Source organism: Leptodactylus fuscus, chromosome 6, assembly GCF_031893055.1.
Source record: "Leptodactylus fuscus isolate aLepFus1 chromosome 6, aLepFus1.hap2, whole genome shotgun sequence".
NCBI lineage: Eukaryota > Metazoa > Chordata > Amphibia > Anura > Leptodactylidae > Leptodactylus > Leptodactylus fuscus.
The window spans coordinates 125,192,452-125,212,299 of record NC_134270.1 but is presented as its reverse complement, the minus strand read 5'-3'; the positions used below and the strand labels follow the sequence as shown (position 1 = coordinate 125,212,299).

Here is a 19,848-nt window from a genome sequence, read left to right as displayed (position 1 = left end):
ACATCCATATTATAAAGTGTATTATTCTCACTTGTAATGTAAAGCTGTTATAATCTTACACAAGTATCAAAATATGGCTTCTAAGTTTTCTCTCCTTTCCTAGACCGAACAGGTCTGATCTGCACAGACAAGATAGAGAAATGTCAGGAGACGTACCTCCTCGCCTTCGAACACTACATCAATCACCGCAAACACAACATTCCCCACTTCTGGCCTAAGCTCCTGATGAAAGTGACTGACTTGCGCATGATCGGAGCTTGCCATGCCAGTCGCTTCCTACATATGAAAGTTGAGTGTCCCACGGAGCTCTTCCCACCGCTCTTTCTTGAGGTGTTTGAGGACCAGGAAGTCTGAGGGGCAGTGGAGCGGGGTAGAGAGGAAAGGGAATCGCTTGGCTCTATTCCAACCTGCCATCTCTGTAAGGCTGTCATGTCCTAAGAAGGATAGAGATGAGTGGCTCGTAAAGCTCTTCTCCTAATGAAAATTGCCATTGAAATCCGGCACTAACCAGGAATGGATGCTCCCAGGTTGACATCATTCTGCAGCAGATCTTCAGTCACCATACTGGCATACGTAAAGGAACAAAGATTTAAGGCTTTTCTCCTTTCTACCATTCAACAAACTTAAGATGCAAGCAGTCACCTTTTTCCGAGATGCTTCTGAAAACATTTTGGTACACTAAGACCTGAGAATACATCATCATTGTTAACATCATCATCAAGGTTCACCCTGTGAATGTTACTTGGGTGACATAAATCTGGATATGGGAAGGGTAAAAAGTTATGAGCAAGGCTAAAATGTACTATTGCCCCCCATATAAAATGTTCATGGTGTTTATGTGTGTATATATTATATATATATATTCTATATTACAAACAAAACATATATATATATATAATATGTATGACTGAGAAGACAAAGGCTTCAGCATAGGTAGTGCTTAGCCGTATTATACTGAGACATTTGCAGACTCAGGATCACCAGATGGCTATAAAGTCAGCTCCTTCCTTGGCCAGAGCTGCCTTGTACACATTGTGCGTGTCCACCTACGAAGAAGAAGGGTTTCCCTTCGCCTCCCTGTAACATGCAAATTGTCCACCGGGCCCATTTCTGTGAGCCGAGGATTTGTTACAGAACAGAGCACTTACACACTGATTCTTAGGTGTGGAACATCTAAAATATCTGATTATGCTGTATATCTATGTATCTATATATATTTATATAGCCATATGTAATCTGAAAAGCCATGTGTCAATCTCAGTGTAGGAAGGGGTTATATAGACCAGCGTGTAGCCCTGCAGTGGTCAATATATTAAAAGGGAAGCTGGTCACAAAATGAAGTGCATGTCTATATGAGATATGAATTCATCATAGTCCAGAGTAGCAGGCAGTACAGTCAGCAAAACCTTGGTCACGTAAGCGACAGAAGTATACATATGTGATTATTTTGTGTAAAAAGTAGGTAGCATATTTGCAAATCGGTACTTTATATACATATGTAGATATATTGCCAAATCAGATATAAATATATATATCTTCCCCAGCCTCTGAATTCACCTATTCACAGTGCATTAGGTTGAATGTCAGGCCTTCCTCATGACTGAGGAAACTAGGGGATTGTAGTGATTTCTACATTCACACACAGAATTCCCTCAAAGGCACCCTCGGTTTATAAAATCACCCCACACGTGCCCGATTGGGTTAGCAAATTGCACCAAAGTCTCCCCTTTTTCTCCCCACTGTCCCCATAACACTGCCATGCGGAAAACCAGGAACCCACTGCAGCTATACAAACCAAAAATCTCTCTGAGAAGCACTTTTAAATGCTATTATTGCAGATATTAACCCTTCTTTGCTGCTCTTGCACCCTAGAATGATGGATTTTCTAGTGATCTGATCCTACATGGCTTTATGAAGTTCAAGGCCTTAGTGTATAGCCAGCAATGTCTATTTACGGACCCTTTTTTGAGGGTTGCTTTGCCAATATTTCTAAAAGATGGGGATATCCAGTTTTCTCTGTAGACTTTAACTATGCCCAGTCCCTATCTTCTTGCACTTTGCAGAAAGCACTTCTTACCAATGATGGTTTCCAGTTTATGTTTGAATGTTTTAGTTTCCTTATAAGCTCAATGAAATGAAGCACTTATTTTAATTTTTTGATGTTTTTTAAACCCATATGTATTTGAGACTTGATTCTATTCATTTTGGGACACCTTTTTAAGAGAGCATGACGTTCTCATATTAGCACTTAAAACATTTTTTAAAAAAAAAAAAAAAAAAAAAAAAAACAATATAAGATATCCTGCCTAAAAAGGCTAGATAACACCTACTAAGGCAAAACAAATATAACAAAAACCTCTCCTCCTTTAGTAAGGCAAAATGAATTCCTTACCTGTGTAGCTAAGTCAGTCCTTTTGTGGATTTAGGCAGTCTTCATGGGACTCGAACCCTTGAGTATATTGAGTCCTTTGACACAAAGTTCCCATACACTAGTTTTTCTAGTTGTCGTGGCTATATATTAATACTCCGCGCAGAATGATTCCATCAATTTGGCAGCAGAAGAGAAAAACTAGTACAAATGTTGGGCATCCTAAAGGCGTCATTCAGATTTCACTTTTTTTTATTTGAAAGACAACTTCTTACATTGAATATGTAAGCCCAGATTTACTTTTTTACAGAACGTGGCCCAAAATGCTTGGTGCACGGTGGCACATGTCTGTGCCACTCGCCAATTTCTTACAGACGGTAGTAAAGATCAGGAATCTAGGCGAGCCAGCAGGGATAACCGGTCTGTCATATTTACTGTAACTCATGCCAAAACCACTGGTGTGAGTTATACCAGAAACCTACACCAGTTCCTGTTTACTTCAGGCACACCTACATGCACAAGATTTATTAATAGGCCGGTACCAATGCTAATAAATTCCCCCCCTTAGTGTCCAGTTTGCAGGTAGCAGGTCACAGAGCAGGCGGAGCTGACCAGATAAATATAGATGGGTTGGGGAAAAAAATCTGTAGAATTTCTGTTCACTCTGGGCTTATGAGGCTATTGGGCAGAGTGACTGACAGTCTTGGCGTACAGAGTGCACTGTTCTCCTAATTACTTCCTGGAGAATAGATTTGCATATTTTTTACCCAGTCTTGGCTGTGTGAATGCACATGCAGAGATCCATGTCTATCACCGAAGCCATACGTTTAGGTTTTGCATGGATTTAGATGTTAGAACCGCTCAGCTCCTCCTGCTCTTTAACATACTACACCCAGACACCATGTTCAATATAGCTGGTTCCCTTTAACTATAGAGGCTAGAAAGGTTACGTGTGTATTCACACATTGCGGAATGGACACACAAGTGATTTAGAGGCTTCTACATTTAGTTTCTTTAAACTGTAGCATATCCGATCCTTGGTATTGGCTTCCAAAGGGAAAATACATAAATGAAAAAATGGTTTTTTTTTTGAAACTTCCACTGAATACTAAATTCCTAACATAAATCATGTCTAGAATCCCATATGTTTTGCCTTAGAAGGTGTGGACTTAAAGTAACCTTGATATGATACAATGGCAAAATAAGTAGATTTTGGCCATTAAAATGAAGCACTTATTTTCCCCTTCCCAACTTTGACCCTTACATAATTTTACTTCTTTTTTATAATTTAGTGTTTTGGGGTTCAACATTTTCCGCAGGCAGTTTTTCCCTTTCACTCCTAAAAGCCGAATTACTGAAGCACTTAATTGATAATGCATATGCATGTTTAGATACTTTTCTTTGATCAATTCTCAATATTCATACATTTACTTTTGGATTTGTAATATTTGGAAGCGAGGTTGGTTCTGCAAAGGGAATTCTGTGCCATAAAGCTGGGGAGAACAATGTTGCATTTGATTCTATGCTGTCACAGGGATGACAACTAAGCACTAATCTGGTCACAATGGGCGGGGAGGTGGGGAATAATTGATAATGGTAACTAGTGCTTAGTTAACATCTTCTGTTGAATTACGGGGAATAGGTCTTCAAGTCATTCCACTACCAGAGAGAATCATGAGCATTGATTTGTGGAACAAGGATAAATCTGTTACTTTTACTATAAAGCTCGATCATTAGTCAGCTAAGCTATGGGGAAGTCAATTATATGGTGCAGATTTTTCTTATAGGGGATGGGGGGGTTGATCAAAGATATTGCATAACTAGTAATGGCTATGACTGGGGTTGTATTTTATAAGCTTTGTATTTGAAAAGCTGCTTTCTTCTCTCTGGTTCTGGGTGGTGCTAAGTTTCCTCGCTCGCAACATGAAAAAAAAAAACGCTCTGCGTCTGTCTTACCTCAGCTGTTGAGTGGATGAAGAGAGTTGTTTTTTGTTTCCTTGGTTTTTTTTAAATAGTGTTTTTCTTGGTTCTGGGCCGGGTTGACGGTCAGCCTTTTGCACTGCCGACTGCCAATGTGGCCCTGAGCACAGAGCTATCTCTCTTAGCTTAACGTCTGCGGACTGGCGTTAAAAAGAAATATGGTCCGGTCCACTCAGTGGACAATAAAAATTCCAGGCCTTCAAGGCCTGGCTAAATTTACCCAGAATCCCTGTTCACTTCTACCCCCTTTCTGTCTGTCTCTTTGTCTTTGCAAACCTGTGTGCTTAGCACACTCTAAATAAGAAAACGAAATCTGTATATATTTGTATATATGTGCTTCTGTGTATACACCTATAAGGTGTCTACACATGTATGTTTATCTCCCTCAACCCCCTTCAATCTTGTTATTTTAATTCAATTTAACATCCCTTTACTGCCCACTTTACCAATCGAGTGGGCTCTTTTCCTCGGTAATGTGGCTTGAGGGGAGGTCAAACGGAGGATAGTTCAACCTTTGGCCCGGTTGAAGCTCATTTTTGCATCAGGTAGCAATACGAACTGTTTCAGTGGTCATGAATCTTATATATCTGCATAGGAGATGTACAAGAGCATATCTTCACAGAAGGATTTGGAGATGACCTGGATAATTCACATGACAGGGACACTGCACGACTCCTTTTTTCACCCATTTGCTGCCAGATGGCTCTATAAATATGGCTGATGAGGGAATTACAGGTGAAGAGCTATTTTTTCTGGAAAGTTTTTGACCAGTAGGGCTTCTTGATGCTTATTCCATGAAATGAAACATAAAATTTACACACCCACCAGCTTATCATTGGGACAAATCCTTACTGTTTTTATAGGGTGTCCATCCAACTAGATAGCTTGGACTGATACAGATGGGGTTTTTTTTCCTGGGGAGGTGGCAGTGCCCAAAACTAACCGCCCATACCTACTTCCTGTCTTGTCCTGATCACTGGTCATACTGGAACAGAGCTCCACATGGGTGACATGTTCCTTCCCAGACCATAGCATCTCAAGAGCTGAAGTTAAGCCTGCTTCCTCTCTTTTAGCCCCATATGTACTCTGAAGATTGTATGCCGTCAACCTTCAAGACTGAAACAAGAAAATGGTCCTGTCCTTATGCCAACTTCTCAACACTACATGTAATTGTCTCTGGGATATTTCTTTTTTCCGTTCATTCAGTATCTTAAGCAGAGGAATACCTTTTAACTGACAGTAATAGAGGCGGAGTGATTGACCCGCCAAGAAGGGAGAAGTGAGTAGAAAAGCCAAACTCGCTCTCACCTCGCACATATACACTTTACTCACTCGACCGAGATTAAACCAGGAAGATGTTTGTTGTTGTTTTCTTTTTTTTCTTCATACACTCATACCTCAACCACCGCAACCCTTCTCTGTCTCTCCTGCCGACCTCACTCTCCTGACTCGGTGAGAAATATGGACTTGGAACTGTAAATGAATTCTCATTTCTCACCAGCTGGAAAACTAAAAGGATCTCCACGGACAAGACTTGTGCTTCAGAGTGGACAGACGGGAGAGTCACTGAACTTTAGAAAAAAAAATAAAAATACAAAAAAATTAAATTTGGGGACAACCAAATGCCCCTTTATATTTCTGTCTACAGCATTAAGATAAACCCACTGACTGTCTCAGCCACAGACGATCATACAGACCTCAACAGTGTGCCTCCTCCAGCCCTATGTGACTCAGAAACAAAAGCAAGGATTTAACACAACCTATGTTTCACCGTTTTTAGAAAACCCTTTATTGTAATTTGATTCTATTTTTCTTCCAGATTTTTTTTTTCTATTTTTTTTTTAACCCCAAATGTGTGCGGGAGGGTTACACAAGGGGTTAAACAGATGTTAGCCATAATTTACAAGACGTCAAATTTTACAAAAGAGTGGAAGATTTTTTTTTTTTGGTTATTTTGTTTTTTTTAAATTCATTTTAATATTTTTGTGTTTCATAGGACAGGGGTGGGGGGTTCATAGTATATGAGGCACCCCTTTACCACCACCTTGTCATAGTCTTAGTATTTGTAACATATAATGGTGGGTACCATGTGGAGGGGGTGTTCTGACTTTCTTTAACCTCTTTGCTTTCAGGAGACTTCTGGCAGTTTAGTGGTTAAACTTTCCTCCCTCTCAGACCCCTTTTTCCTGCTGGAGATTATACGACATATAAAACAAAAACTGCATGGTATTACTTTGGCTGGTAATGTAGAGGTGGGTCAGTGCCCATCTCCTAGAGTGCTTTATACATTCTGGATCTTTGGCCTGAAGATATGATGGTTTATTCAAGATATATATTGAAATATAGCTATATATAGATATTTTTTTTTTCTCCTTGTTTAGTAATTTTTATTTTTAAATGTTAGATTAACTCCTTCACTGCTGGGAAATTCTACCAAGGCACTGAAGGAGTTAACGGACACTGCACACGCTCTTTCTCTTTCTTTGGGTCAGAATACGCTCATCTGTCTCCAACGCTCCCAGGTCCTAAATGTTTCAAGATGCTGGGCCTTTATCATTATGCAATATACGACTGCGCTCATGTGCTGAAACATATACGAGTTGCAAAGCAAAGACCTCCCATCCCCGTTGCTGTTCAAACTATAGAATTGAAGGGTCATGTGACTCTGTATGACGTGTGAAAAACCCAAAACGGACGGTCTTTGCTTGAACTCCCCTGCCTGATTTTGTGCACAAATTGTTACTCTCACCAGTGAAAAGCAATTGCTTTAGTCGTACATATATCACTATACAGATGCACATTCTGGCCGTAGGGTCATTGCGTTGCTATATTATGCCCTTTTTCTATCATTTTCTTTCTCATTTGGAATGTAGAAAAAGTAACCCTTTTCAAGGTTCTCAAGAAGAAAAAAAAAAGAGTTCTATCTGCAGCCATGAAAGGGTTAAGGCGCAGAGGCGAAAAAGAAAGAAAGCTGCGTCAGCAATCACAGGGTTAAAACTTTTAAGCTCAATCTCAACATTTTTTTTTTGTCTCGTATGTTATTTCTTGTGGGAGGATCTGTATATTTAAGTATATATGAAACACAAAAGACACACAAAAACATGAAAAAAAAAAAGAAAAAAAAAAAAAAAAAAGCTTTTTTACGGGTTTTCAAGCAGGTCTATTCATCCCTTCAAGTTAACCCATTTATTGCTGCGCTAAGCCACAAACGGCGGTACAGATAGTTCGGATATTATGTGTAGTAAGACTTTACCTTGGAGCTATGTTCAGTGTCTATTCAGCACATCCCATTTAGTGTTACTCCCTGTTGCTGGTATGTTCATAGACACATATTATTATTATCAAGGGCCTGAAATCCATAGTTTACCAGCCTGACAGCCCTAATCACAGGTGACAGCCTGAATGTTATACACAACTACCCCCATTCACCCTCACTCAGGTTAGAGACAGTTCAGCATTAGGAATGGCTTGTCGCCATGCAAATACAATATTCATAGTCCAGGGCCTAACATCAGAAAGTTGTTGCACCAGCAATATTTTTAGGATTTCCTCACATAAGCATCGGATTTGCTGCTGGCTTTTAAAATACATATATGCTTCTATATGGCTTCAAGGTTATGCCCAACAATATGCCTAGAAGATGATGTCTTGCTTTATATCATATACACTATATATTATCTCTTCTAGTACAAATATACACCTCTTTTGGCAGAGGTACAACCTATTGAGCCTTATTCACCTATGCTAATGTGACGAGATCATAGAAAGGAGCATTGAAGGGCAAGTAATGAAATGATGATTAGTGGGCCTTAGATGAGGTTCTTAAAGGAGAACTCCCCATGTATTTAAAATGTCCTCCAAAATTAAAAGTATAACATTTTAATACCTTAGCCAAGTTAATAGTGGTTGAAATTTAAGGCAAATTGTAAAACATTAAGCCTTAAAAAGAACCTTTTACCACCTGTACCAACTCAAGCTATTTTCATCATTTAGTACAGTGGCTCTTAACCAGGGTTCGATCGAACCCTAGGCCATATGCACGGTTCATTTTGGGTACCAGTAAAAAAAAACGTATACCTATGTCTTCAATTTGGAAAAAAATCATATTTGATTTATCACTAAAGAAGGGTTCGGTGAATGTGCATATGAAACTGGTGGGTTCGGTATCTCAAACAAGGTTAAGAACCACTGATTTAGTTGCTGCTGCTCCACTGATCTCAGCACAGTTGGATTTTTAGCCCGATCGTTCCTGAGCAATCAGTGCAGTTAGTTTTGATAGATTCACTAAACGCTTCAATGTCACGTGTATTCTGTCAAGAAGGAGCAGGTAAGGGGGTGTGATTCTGAGCTTTGTCATTGTTGGTCTCTGATTGGAGCTCTGAGTCACGCCACCTTGCCTGGCACTGCCCTCCTGACAGTACAGAGCCTAAATGGCATATCAGGCAACAAAATTATCTGCACTCATTGTTCAGGATTGGTGGGGGCTACAGAAAAAAAAAATAATTGCACCAGAATCAGTGAAGGGTAGCTATTAAAAGATGAAATGAGTGAGCTGATGAAGATGAGAAAGGTCCTCTTTAAAGAAGTTGTCCCACCAATAAATGTAATAGTCTTTGTACATCTGCAAATATCAAAGTATATAGCCATATGCACGTCCACCTACTGAGCTCAGTGATGGGAGACACCAGAGGCCAGGTCTCTGCATAGAGATCCTCTGACACTCTGTTATCCCTATGCTTAGACAGTGAGTAGAATTTGCTATGGGATCCATGCCCAGAGATCTTTCTTACAGTAACACTACTAATAACTTGGCTCTAGAATAAGATATAAAAGAAATATCACAGTTTTAAAACAGATTAAAGGGGCTTTTTGTATACAGCAGACTTCTCCTTTAAGTTTATTTATACTACAAATTTATGCTACAGATGGCAATTACGTACCTTGACCAGTAGTTACCACTATCCCTCTATGTGCTGGACACTGTTACATCTGTTACAATCCACCTGAAAATACTGTGTCACTGCTCCAACCCACTTTTCTTACCCAACATCTGAAGGGGTTTACCAGGCAGGGCTCAGTGCAACAGCTATGCAAGTGTTGTTCACCTACAATGGGTTAAAAAAGGCCTTAATGTCTACATTCCTCTCATACAGTGACCTGTCCATGAGGAAAAGCACTTGGGTAGGAAGAATGCTGCACTTTTTAGTTATTGGTACATAGATGATGCACGCGTCACAAATTTAAAGGCACACTACACATACAATATAAGTCACCTCTCAACTGTACTGGTAAAGTTGCCCAAAGATCAGCTGGACCTCTCACTCAGTTGGCTGGTGTGCCACTTTATACATTGTAGTAGGTAGTCATTCGAACAACCATACCATCATGAATCATGTTCTTATGCCCCTTGCCAGTTATAAACACCTTAAAGGGGTTGTGCTGGGTAAATAACAACATGGCTACTTTCTTCCAGCAACAATGCCACCCATAACAATGGCTGGTGTCTGGTATTTCAGTTCAACTCTATTAGAAGTGAATGGGGCTGAGCCACAATATCCGACACGACCCACAGACAGGTGTGGCGCTGTTTCTAGGAGAAAGCAGCCATGTTTTTTATTAGAATAGAACAACCTCTTTTATATAGGCCTGCATGCTATTGTTTTCCTTCATCAGCCATTCTCACTTGAAATCCCTCATTCTGACAAATTCTGTCTGCATCATTTCCATACGACCTAATGAATGTTATTTGCAATTCCTTCTTTTTATGGCAGTCTAGATAATGTATATTTTAGAGTAGTTTACTAAATACATATATAGAAATATTAATGGTTTTTTGAGGTCCAGTAATGAATTTCAAGCAAGAGGCCTTCATTCTTCTGACGATTGGGCCTGCTCAACCAAGAATGACAAGTGCATTAACTCCTTAGTGAACAGACTTTAATGAGTTAATGCAATTACTAATGGATTTGTCTTGTAGGGTCAATGGCACCTTGAGGTCTGTCTACAGGAACATGATCCATAGATTTACTGTCATCTGTTGGTATACCTTCTTTTTCCTATAGATGAGGATGATGACAGATAAGATGGCCGCCCTGTAAGGCTAGTCTATCAGGTTGGTAATATTAAAGATATGCACTTGCACAGTGTTCCTATGCCACATCTACAGAACAGTAGGAAGAAAGACGTAGAGTTTTGGGTTTTCGGTGTGGTTGTGGTTTTTGCAGGTGAAACATGTAAAGATAATGTGTTTCACCTGCAAAACTACAAAAACTGCGAAAACTGCACTATATGCATACACGCGTATAAAGGTTGTCTATCAGTAAGTTGGACAATACATGTAGCAGCACCTCCTAGTGGCCACATCAGGAAATGCTATTCAATTTGTCCACCGTTCCATTGTAACAAGCCAATGACATGGCAAAAATTGCATTACCCATAACTATTGATATTTCCCTGAGCACAGGTCACAAGTTGTCCTTTTTTAACCCACTGTGGTGTTAACCGTGTCACACCTTTCACACACCAGCATCTACCTACACCTCAGATCCTAGAGAGTTTATGCAGAACGCATTAGTGGTGTTTCTATTCTTGCAGTTGTGCTTATTATGCATGCACCATGTACTGGTTGGTCTGCAGGTTTATTCGTAGTCACCTGTGACGCCTCAGTGCCACTTTCATCTCTATGCCGTTAAACACCCCCCGGCACTCGGGGATGCTTTAGTCAAGTTTTGTTGGGGTTGTGAGTGTTCATAATGCCTTTTATTCCATCGATGAAGTGGGTGCTGTTAAGTCTCGTTCTACATGCAGGGGGTGAAGTTTACTCACACTTGGGGTTCTTCTCCATCAAACTTTCTGAATAAGCAAGCTACACATTTACTTTCCCTCCACCTACCTCTCCACATTTCAGTCTGCTTATAATATTCCACAAATAATATAGGGAAATTTGTCATTTTGCAGGTATATGTCCCCTTTAGGGGTGGCAAGGTGTAATCCTATAGGTCCTATATTAGGATTCCCGGTGGTCTCATGTTAGCTTCTTGCTTTGTTTTTCCACTTCTTAGATGTTTTTCCCTGTCCGCAAATATTCTCTAAGCTCACAGCCCTTAACAAAAGGGATTCTTGTGTTGTGTTAGCACTGTTTAGGTGATAGACCCCTGCCGTCCCCATCCCCACACCATATCTTAGAGCCCCTCTTTTTATTCCATGTGTTCTCCTCAAAGAAACTTCTGCTTGTTCAGGAAGTGTGATTTCAGGAAAGTAAAGACCAAATTAACTAAACAACACTTTACTTAGATTTTATAGGTCAGTAGAAGTTTAATGTAGGGAAATCTTTATAAAATCAAAAAGTATTGAATGGTTGGCAACTGGCCATGCAGGTGCTAAGGGGTTAATACCGATCCCCTTTTATGCGGCACTTTTTACTTCTCCAAAATAGCAGGTTGATGCCCCAACCACTGACATGCACAACCCATCTATATTGCCTTATCTGTCCTTAGCCCCATCCTGACTTGACCCCTTCTTCTCCCTAGACTCAGGCACGGTTTGCTTACACTAAAGAACTTTATATTAGAATTGATATATGTACTAGGACTGATCAGGCCTGATGCCCCCATCTCCTACAGCCCGGAGGCTTCACATGCCATATGCTCAGCCTGTGCCATATGTATAGTATAAGGGGATTACTGGACTGCAGATTATCAGGTCAGACTCATACAGCGCTGAGCTCCTATCAAGTATAGGGTGACCTTCTGACTGTAGGATAGCAGCGCAGGCTTAGATAGAGTTACTGATGTTGTAAAGTGGCCTGTAGATAACTTTCTTAACTCTCTTTTCACTAAGGCCCCTATAGAGAAGTAAATATATATAGGGTAAGGCAATACTGGGTTTATACCTAAAGTAGTAGCTGATAATGACACGTCAGGATTGACTGACGTCGTTGTCCTTGGCATTTCTCTTTAGTTTAATACTCCTAGGGCCCCCAAGTTTTGTATTTTTAATAGCACCATATAATATAGTAGGACAGCACTGCCTTATAAAAATGTAAGGATGGATATATACTTTCTAAACTTGATATTCCATATACGTATTCCATATGCTGGGTGTGCCAGCATCAGCTCTCTCCGGGTGCTGCTTATTGGATCCATTTTGGGGAGGTTTTCTACAGATTGTTGAATTTACGGTCTCATAGACGTGCCATTACTTCATCTGATAACCACTTGTTGGAGCAATAATTGGTGACTGGTTCCAACTTCAGGAAATATTTGTATATATCAACATAGTCCGAGAGCCTCATGTATCCAAAGTGTCAAGTGGCTATGATTAAGAATTTCCCATTTAGGTCAAATATTACTAGAGTCTTCTTTTTCCTCCCAGAAGCAGTGCTACTTTTATCTATGGGCTGTGTCTCCTATTATAGCCTTGCCTTATGCACTTGATGGGGATGAGCTGCAATACCAGACACAACCTGTGGGCAGCAGTGGCACCATCTATAGGAAAAGAAAATCACCTTGGAGAGAGACTGAAGCATGATGGCACGCTCTACAATGCTAGATATGCAGTTTATATGAAGTTTAGAGCTGGTATATTCTCCTCTTATTGACTTTGCCTTTCTGATTTTTATTTTTTTGTTTTGGTTTTTGTTTTGGTATTTTTTTTTTTGTTATTTTCATTGGGAAAATGTGTAAACTCAAGGCATTGTTTACCCCAAATGGGAGATATTTTTCCCTCTTCATGCCATTAGGGGGGACTTTGGCCCCTTCTACAATCTTATCTATGCTTTGATGTTATAAAAAGGGGTTAACTGTCGTCTAGTAATGTCTGTGTCTATGTATCTTTTCAGGGACTCCCCCCAAACCCTTTTCTTCCCTGTTTTCTCTCCGTTCCCCCCTCCCCCATCCTACAAAGAAATAATGCCTGTCTATTTTTTTACTGTAATCTTTATATGCAGAGAGCCTATAAATGCTGTATTAAAAAATGAAAAAAAAAATGAAAATGCCATGCTAACATTTAGGATTTTTTAATGTCTTCTTTCTCCCTTTCCTTCTCTATAGTGTTATGCTCCTGAAATTTCTTGAAATGAACTGCTCTAAGATTGGGGGGGGAGTCAGCCTGGACCTAAGAGTAACAGAGTATGTTAACACTTTAGTGACCACACCACTGCTGTGCTCATCTGTCTGGTGGTGGAATGGTTTAATGGGGGGAGTGTAAGCTCAGGGTTTTTGGTATGTGGTAACATTTTCTGTGCGGACAAGGCTGGTTGCCCCCTGTCTCTTGACTTTTTTGTTTTTATAAGCTTTGTTCCTTCAGTAAAATAGGCTAAGTTATTAATATTAAACATCATATACACACACAACTTACCTCAGATCAATGGCAGAAGGGTGCTGAGAATAAAGGTGGGGGGATGAGTAATTTACCCACCCACCTTCACACCCTTTCAGCCAATTACCCTCCGAAATCTCCCCCTCCCTTAAACCATGTTGTACCCTGTTTTCTAGGTATTCCTCCCAACATGCTTTTTTGTTTATTTTTTTTTTATGGTCCCGTTTTTCGAGGCCCGAATGTCCTTTCCACCAATAAATTGTAAGCTTTGTAATTACGTGTTGCAATGCATTCTGGGTCATGTCTTTCTTTTGCTTTGAGGTATGGTTGGGAGTATTTGGGCATGAATCTTTTGTGAATGCTGAAGAGTGATGGATATGGTGTGTATGACATAGTGATAGAACATCATCTAACAGAAAATTTAGCCCTGTTGCCAAACGCAACCAGTCAGATCTCAACTTTCATTTAAAAGGGTATTCCAGATACAATTTACCCCCTTTCTACAGGATAACTTGCTGATCAGTGGAGGTCCAGCTGCACAGCCCTTACCCCCCACACTCATCATAAGAATGGGGGTCCTGTTCCCCATCTGAATATTATAGTGGGTTGACCATGCACACTGCCACTTTATTCATTCTGTATGGGACTGCCGGAGATTGATGAGTGCTGTACTTAGCGTTCTGTAGCAGTTACATAGAAGTGAATGGAGCACCTCTGCATGAACAACCAGCTTTTCCATTCATGTTACAAGGGCCCCTGTTCTTGTGACTAATGGGGTTCCAGTGGTCAGACCCAATTGATCAGCAAGCTATCTCCTATAGGGATTGGAGATCTGTAATATTTCTTTAACCACTTCCAGACCACTCATAGAATATATACATGTGGATGGTCCACTCCTAATAAAGCATGTATATATACATCCTTCTGGGGTTAAGCAATGGCACAAGTGGGTGAGTCAACTGTTGCTACAGACGGACTTACTATAGCCTCCTCAATGAGCACTGTGTGCACATCTATGGGAGCCTCCATAATATGGTTTCATTTCCATCCAAATGACCACCAAAAACCAGGAAGTGTATACCGTATTTTTCGGACTATAAGACGCACTTTTTTTCCCCCAAATTTCGGAGGAAAATGAGGGTGCGTCTTATAGTCCGAATGTGGGGAGCGGATTTACAGCATGGCCGCGCTACTGCCACCACTGGTTTTCTGCAGCAGCAGGAGCGTGACAATCTGCAGGCCCCGGCAGCTAAGACACTCCCCGGCATCTGCCGGTCTATTACACCAAATGCCGGGGACTGTGTTAGCTGCCGGGGCCTGCAGACTGCCACGCTCCTGCCGCTGCAGAAAACCAGCGGTGGCAGTAGCGCGGCCATGCTGTAAATCCGCTCCTCCTCCGCAGGTCCCGGCAGTCAGTTAGCCCCGGGGCCGGTCCCCACCGGCCCCATACCTTTAGTGATGCAGGCCGGCTCCTGCACGGCGAGGCCGCAGGAGCCGACCTGTACCGATGACAGCCGGGAGCCTAATGAAGGCTCCCAGGCCTGTCATAGATATATATTACTATCGCGGCTGGTCTATGACACTCCGCGATAGTAATGTATAGAATCTCCCATAGACGGCAATACACTTGTATTGCCGTCTATGGGACTTGCAATCAAATGATTGCAGGTTCAAGCCCCCTAGGTGGGGGATAATAAAATAGTAAAAAAAAACAAAAAAAAAAACACTTAAAAAAAAAATATAATAAAAAATAAAATAAATAAAAGTTCACCTTCTTTCCCTAGAATACATATAAAAGTATAACATTACTGTGAAACATATACATTAGGAATCCCTGTGTCTGAAAATGCCTGGTCTACTAATATTTTTATGTACAGTGAACGTCAAAATCAAAAGTGCTAAACCGCCAGGTTTTTCTCTCTGTTTTGCCTCTGAATTAAATAAAAGGTGATCTAAGCAATAAACATTTCCCAAAATGGTATATCTAAAAAGTACAGCTGGCCCCACAAAAAAAACGCCCTATACATCCCCGTACAGCTGCAGGGTCACCTGTCAATGTGGCCTTGCAGCTGTTCCAAAACTACAACTCCCATATATTAAATATTTTACCATTTTTTGCCTGAAAATTTTTTTCCCCTATTTTTCTCCTCTAAAACCTGGGTGCGTCTTATAGTCCGAAAAATACGGTAAGCTCTGATAAGCTCTGCAGTATAGCTTAGGAGGCTGCATTCCTCCTGTAATTAGGGCTAATGTATAAGGAAAAAAAAAAAACCACACAGTATTTTTCGGACTATAAGACACAGTTTTTTTCCCCAAAAAAATTAGGGAGGAAAATGGGGATTGCCTCATATAGTTCGAATGCATTGCCCCACTCCTGCCACCGCCAGTTTCCTGCAGCGGTGCTTCCTGCAGCGGCAGTAGTGGGGCGATGCTGCAGGCCCAGGGTGCGAGGAGAGGGTATCCTGGCGCATGAACCCATCCGCTATTACATGCTATTATGGCAGGTGCCAGGTCTGTAAAGATAATGACGGCCACTCTGCTGCAGAGTAGTTGCCATAGCCACTGGATCTCTGCTGTAATGTACAGTGGAGAGCCTGGAGATAATGCCCGCGACCAGAGACGACTCTGATCGCAGCCACTACTACCTGTAAGCCCGCCCCCCCCAGGATGCCCCAGGGCCGGTGGGTACCTTGTTCGTTGCAGGCCAGCTGCTGCACTGTGACAGTCAGAAGCTTAATGAAGACTCCCAGGCCTGTCATAGGGGTATTAATATTCTGGCTGGTCTATGAACAGCCTGAATAGTAATGTACAGAATATTCCTTAGACTGCAATATAGTTGATTGCAATCAAATCAAATGATTGCAGGTTCAAGCCCCCTAGTGGGGCTAATAAAATAGTAAAAAAGTTCTAGATCACCCACTTTCCCTAGAATACATATAAAAGTAGAAAATTACTGTGAAATACATACACATTAGGTATCCCTGTGTCCGAAAATGCTCAGTCTACAAGCTTCTAAAATAATTTACTTATACGGTGAACGTCATAGCAGGAAAAAGAATCAAAAGTGGCGAACTGCTGGTTTTTTTCACTATTCCATCTCTGAATTGAATAAAACGTGATCAAAGTAATAGACATTCCCCAAAACGGTATAACTAAAGAGTACACTTGGCACGCCAAAAAAAGATGCCCTATGCATCCCTGTACAGCTGCAGGGACACCTGTCAATATGACCTTGTAGCCATTGCAAAAATTCACCTCCAATATATTAAATATTTTACCACATCTTTTGCTTCAAATTTTTTTTTTTACATATTTTCCTTCTCTAAAACCTATGTTCGTCTTATGGTCCGGTGCAATTTATAGTCCGAAAAATACAATAATATTAAAAAAATCTATTAAGAACTTATAGAGGGGTACAATTTGTAAGATAAAAAGACAAAAAATCAAGTGAAAGAAATACGCTGCTACCATCCCCTTGTCACAAGTTCTAGCCCTGCCCCTGGTGACACAGCAATACTTGTAACAGAGAAGGAAAACTATTGAATCTTTTTAGTAGCAGTTTGTGAAGGATTCTTTGCCTTTTCTCAGATATTAAAATAAAGAAAACCATGCAAAAATAAAAACAACATAAAAATAGTTTTATTTATCACGGGAGAAAAAGAGGCAAAAATTTATCAAATAATCCAAAGGGAAAAAAAATGTTATAGCTCTCAAAACTGCACGAAAAGAAAACAATATGTCTGATCCTGAATTGGTTAAGAGTTACAGATTCTTGAAAATGTGTTTGTTTGATCTGGAGGATTATGAGAATATGCATTAAACAGAATCTACTACTGTCAAGTAAGTAAGTTTTCTTAGTACCTCACTCTTAATTTTCCAACAAAACCAGGTAATAGTTACTATTTTTGTTTTAAAGGGTTTGTACCAAGTATTGATTGTATCCAGAGGCATAACGATTGAGGTCGCAGGGAGTGCGACTGCGAACGGGCCTGGCAAGGTACAGGGCCCGTGGTCAGATGGAGATGGCCAGCGCCCCGTACAACTATGACAGCGGTTGGGGAAAGTCTGGTTCCCCGACTGCTATGCATACTAGCCCAGGCGAGGAGACTTAAAATAATAAATTGTTATACTCACCTCTTCTGGGCTCAGCGTCCTGGGATGGGGCGCGGCCCGGATGGAAGTTTGCACCCGGGCCCAGAAGACACTTGTTATACCACTGAGTGTATCCGCTATTGATAGAACAAGAGAAAACTTCATGATCATTGGGGTCCGACTTCTTCCTTTTCCTAACACTTGGGTATCTCTGGATCTCCCAAAGATAATGGAGTGACAGTGCATATGCTTGGCCTGTTGCTCCATAAGATAGATATTATACGAGAGGTATTGTACAGTATTTTGTGCGCAACTTTCTGGTGAAACCCTATCGTAGCCATTTGTTATAGGACACCAGAACAACCTCTGTCTGCAAGTCCTGGGAGAATATGTAATATAGTCCCAGCCATTACCACACTATGGAAAGTGAATTGAACCTCCCTCAGAGAATAAATGTGTCTTCTAACTACAAATAGACCTAGAGACGGGTGAGAATCAGATGTTGGGGGGGGGGGGGGGTTTCATTAAAATGTTTATTAAATTTTTACAAGGGATATAAAACAGTACAAATCAAAACTGTAAAACTAAAGGATTCCAGAGGGGAAGGGGGGGGGGGGGATCAGCCGGACAGAGGGAGGATGGGAGGAGGCCGGTCCCCACCTTCCCCAGAGCCAAAGAGGCAACTAAGGAGAAGTAGGACAGACCATGGGGGTACAGCAGAAGCAAATGAACCATGGGGTCCAGTCAGAGGTAGATTGGGAGAACAAGTTGTAGGTACCAGGACTATTAGGACGGAGGGTGGGGAGAAACCAGATTGAAAATCAGTAGAGTAGTAAAAGGTATCCCATAGTAGCCACGTCTGTTGTTCCCCAGGAAAACTGCATAGGGGATGGCTTTCCAGCGGTCAGTTTTAAAACCCATTCCTTTGAATGGGTTTTTGAAGCAAACCGCTGGTGTCCATATGCAGCCTCTCAACGGGGAAACTGTTTTTTTTTGCATGGACACAAAGTCGGACATGCAGGACTTTTTGTCATCCCCTATACAGTTTTCCTGGGAAATAGGACAGAGACCCGGCAGGTGGACACGGGCGCAAGTGTGAACACCCCCTTAGTTTTGCATGCTGCCTATGTGGAGCAACTTGGTGGGGATTAGGATCTCCACAGCTGAGGGATAACAAATACAAGTTGCAACAATCATAAACCCAAGCAACCTGTGTTTTCTAAACTTCTTGGGGAAGGTAGGAGGAGGGGTACTGGGTCATCGTCTACAGCGATACCTGTAACAGTTCTAATAATTTGTCGGACATCTGACCAGAAGGAATCAGATTTTTACATTGATAAGGAGGAAGAATTGTACAGAGCACAAATCTCCCAACTTCTTATTACACACTTAAATACAAATGTCAGAATAGCGTATAAACATAGCACCAGAATCAAGCCCATTATATAAATAGCAAAACCAAGCCTATTATATAAATACAATAGCAGAACCAAGCTCATTATATAAATACAAATAGCAGAACCAAGCTCATTATATAAATACAATACCAGAACCAAGCTCGTTATATAAATACGATACCAGAACCAAGCTCATTATAAAAATACAATAGCAGAACCAAGCTCATTATATAAATACAATACCAGAACCAAGCTCGTTATATAAATACGATACCAGAACCAAGCTCATTATATAAATACAATAGCAGAACCAAGCCCATTATATAAATACAATACCAGAACCAAGCCCATTATATAAATACAATACCAGAACCAAGCTCATTATATAAATACGATACCAGAACCAAGCTCATTATATAAATACAATAGCAGAACCAAGCTCATTATATAAATACAATAGCAGAACCAAGCTCATTATATAAATACAATACCAGAACCAAGCTCGTTATATAAATACGATACCAGAACCAAGCTCATTATATAAATACAATAGCAGAACCAAGCTCATTATATAAATACAATACCAGAATCAAGCTCATTATATAAATACAATACCAGAACCAAGCTCATTATATAAATACAATAGCAGAACCAAGCTCATTATATAAATACAATAGCAGAACCAAGCCCATT

The 19,848-nt window shown here is 40.7% G+C and overlaps 1 protein-coding gene across 2 annotated transcripts in view; it reads left to right on the top strand.

Annotated features, from left to right (window-relative positions):
• The window catches only part of THRA (thyroid hormone receptor alpha), a 119,554-nt gene extending 105,597 nt beyond the window's left edge, over positions 1 to 13,957 (top strand). For both annotated transcript variants that reach the window (XM_075278340.1, XM_075278339.1), the window contains exon 9: positions 104 to 13,957. In XM_075278340.1, coding sequence (XP_075134441.1) covers positions 104 to 354 — 251 coding nt within the window. In that variant the 3' untranslated portion in view covers positions 355 to 13,957. The remainder of the gene's footprint in view (positions 1 to 103) is intronic.
• Positions 13,958 to 19,848: the final 5,891 nt, after the last annotated feature.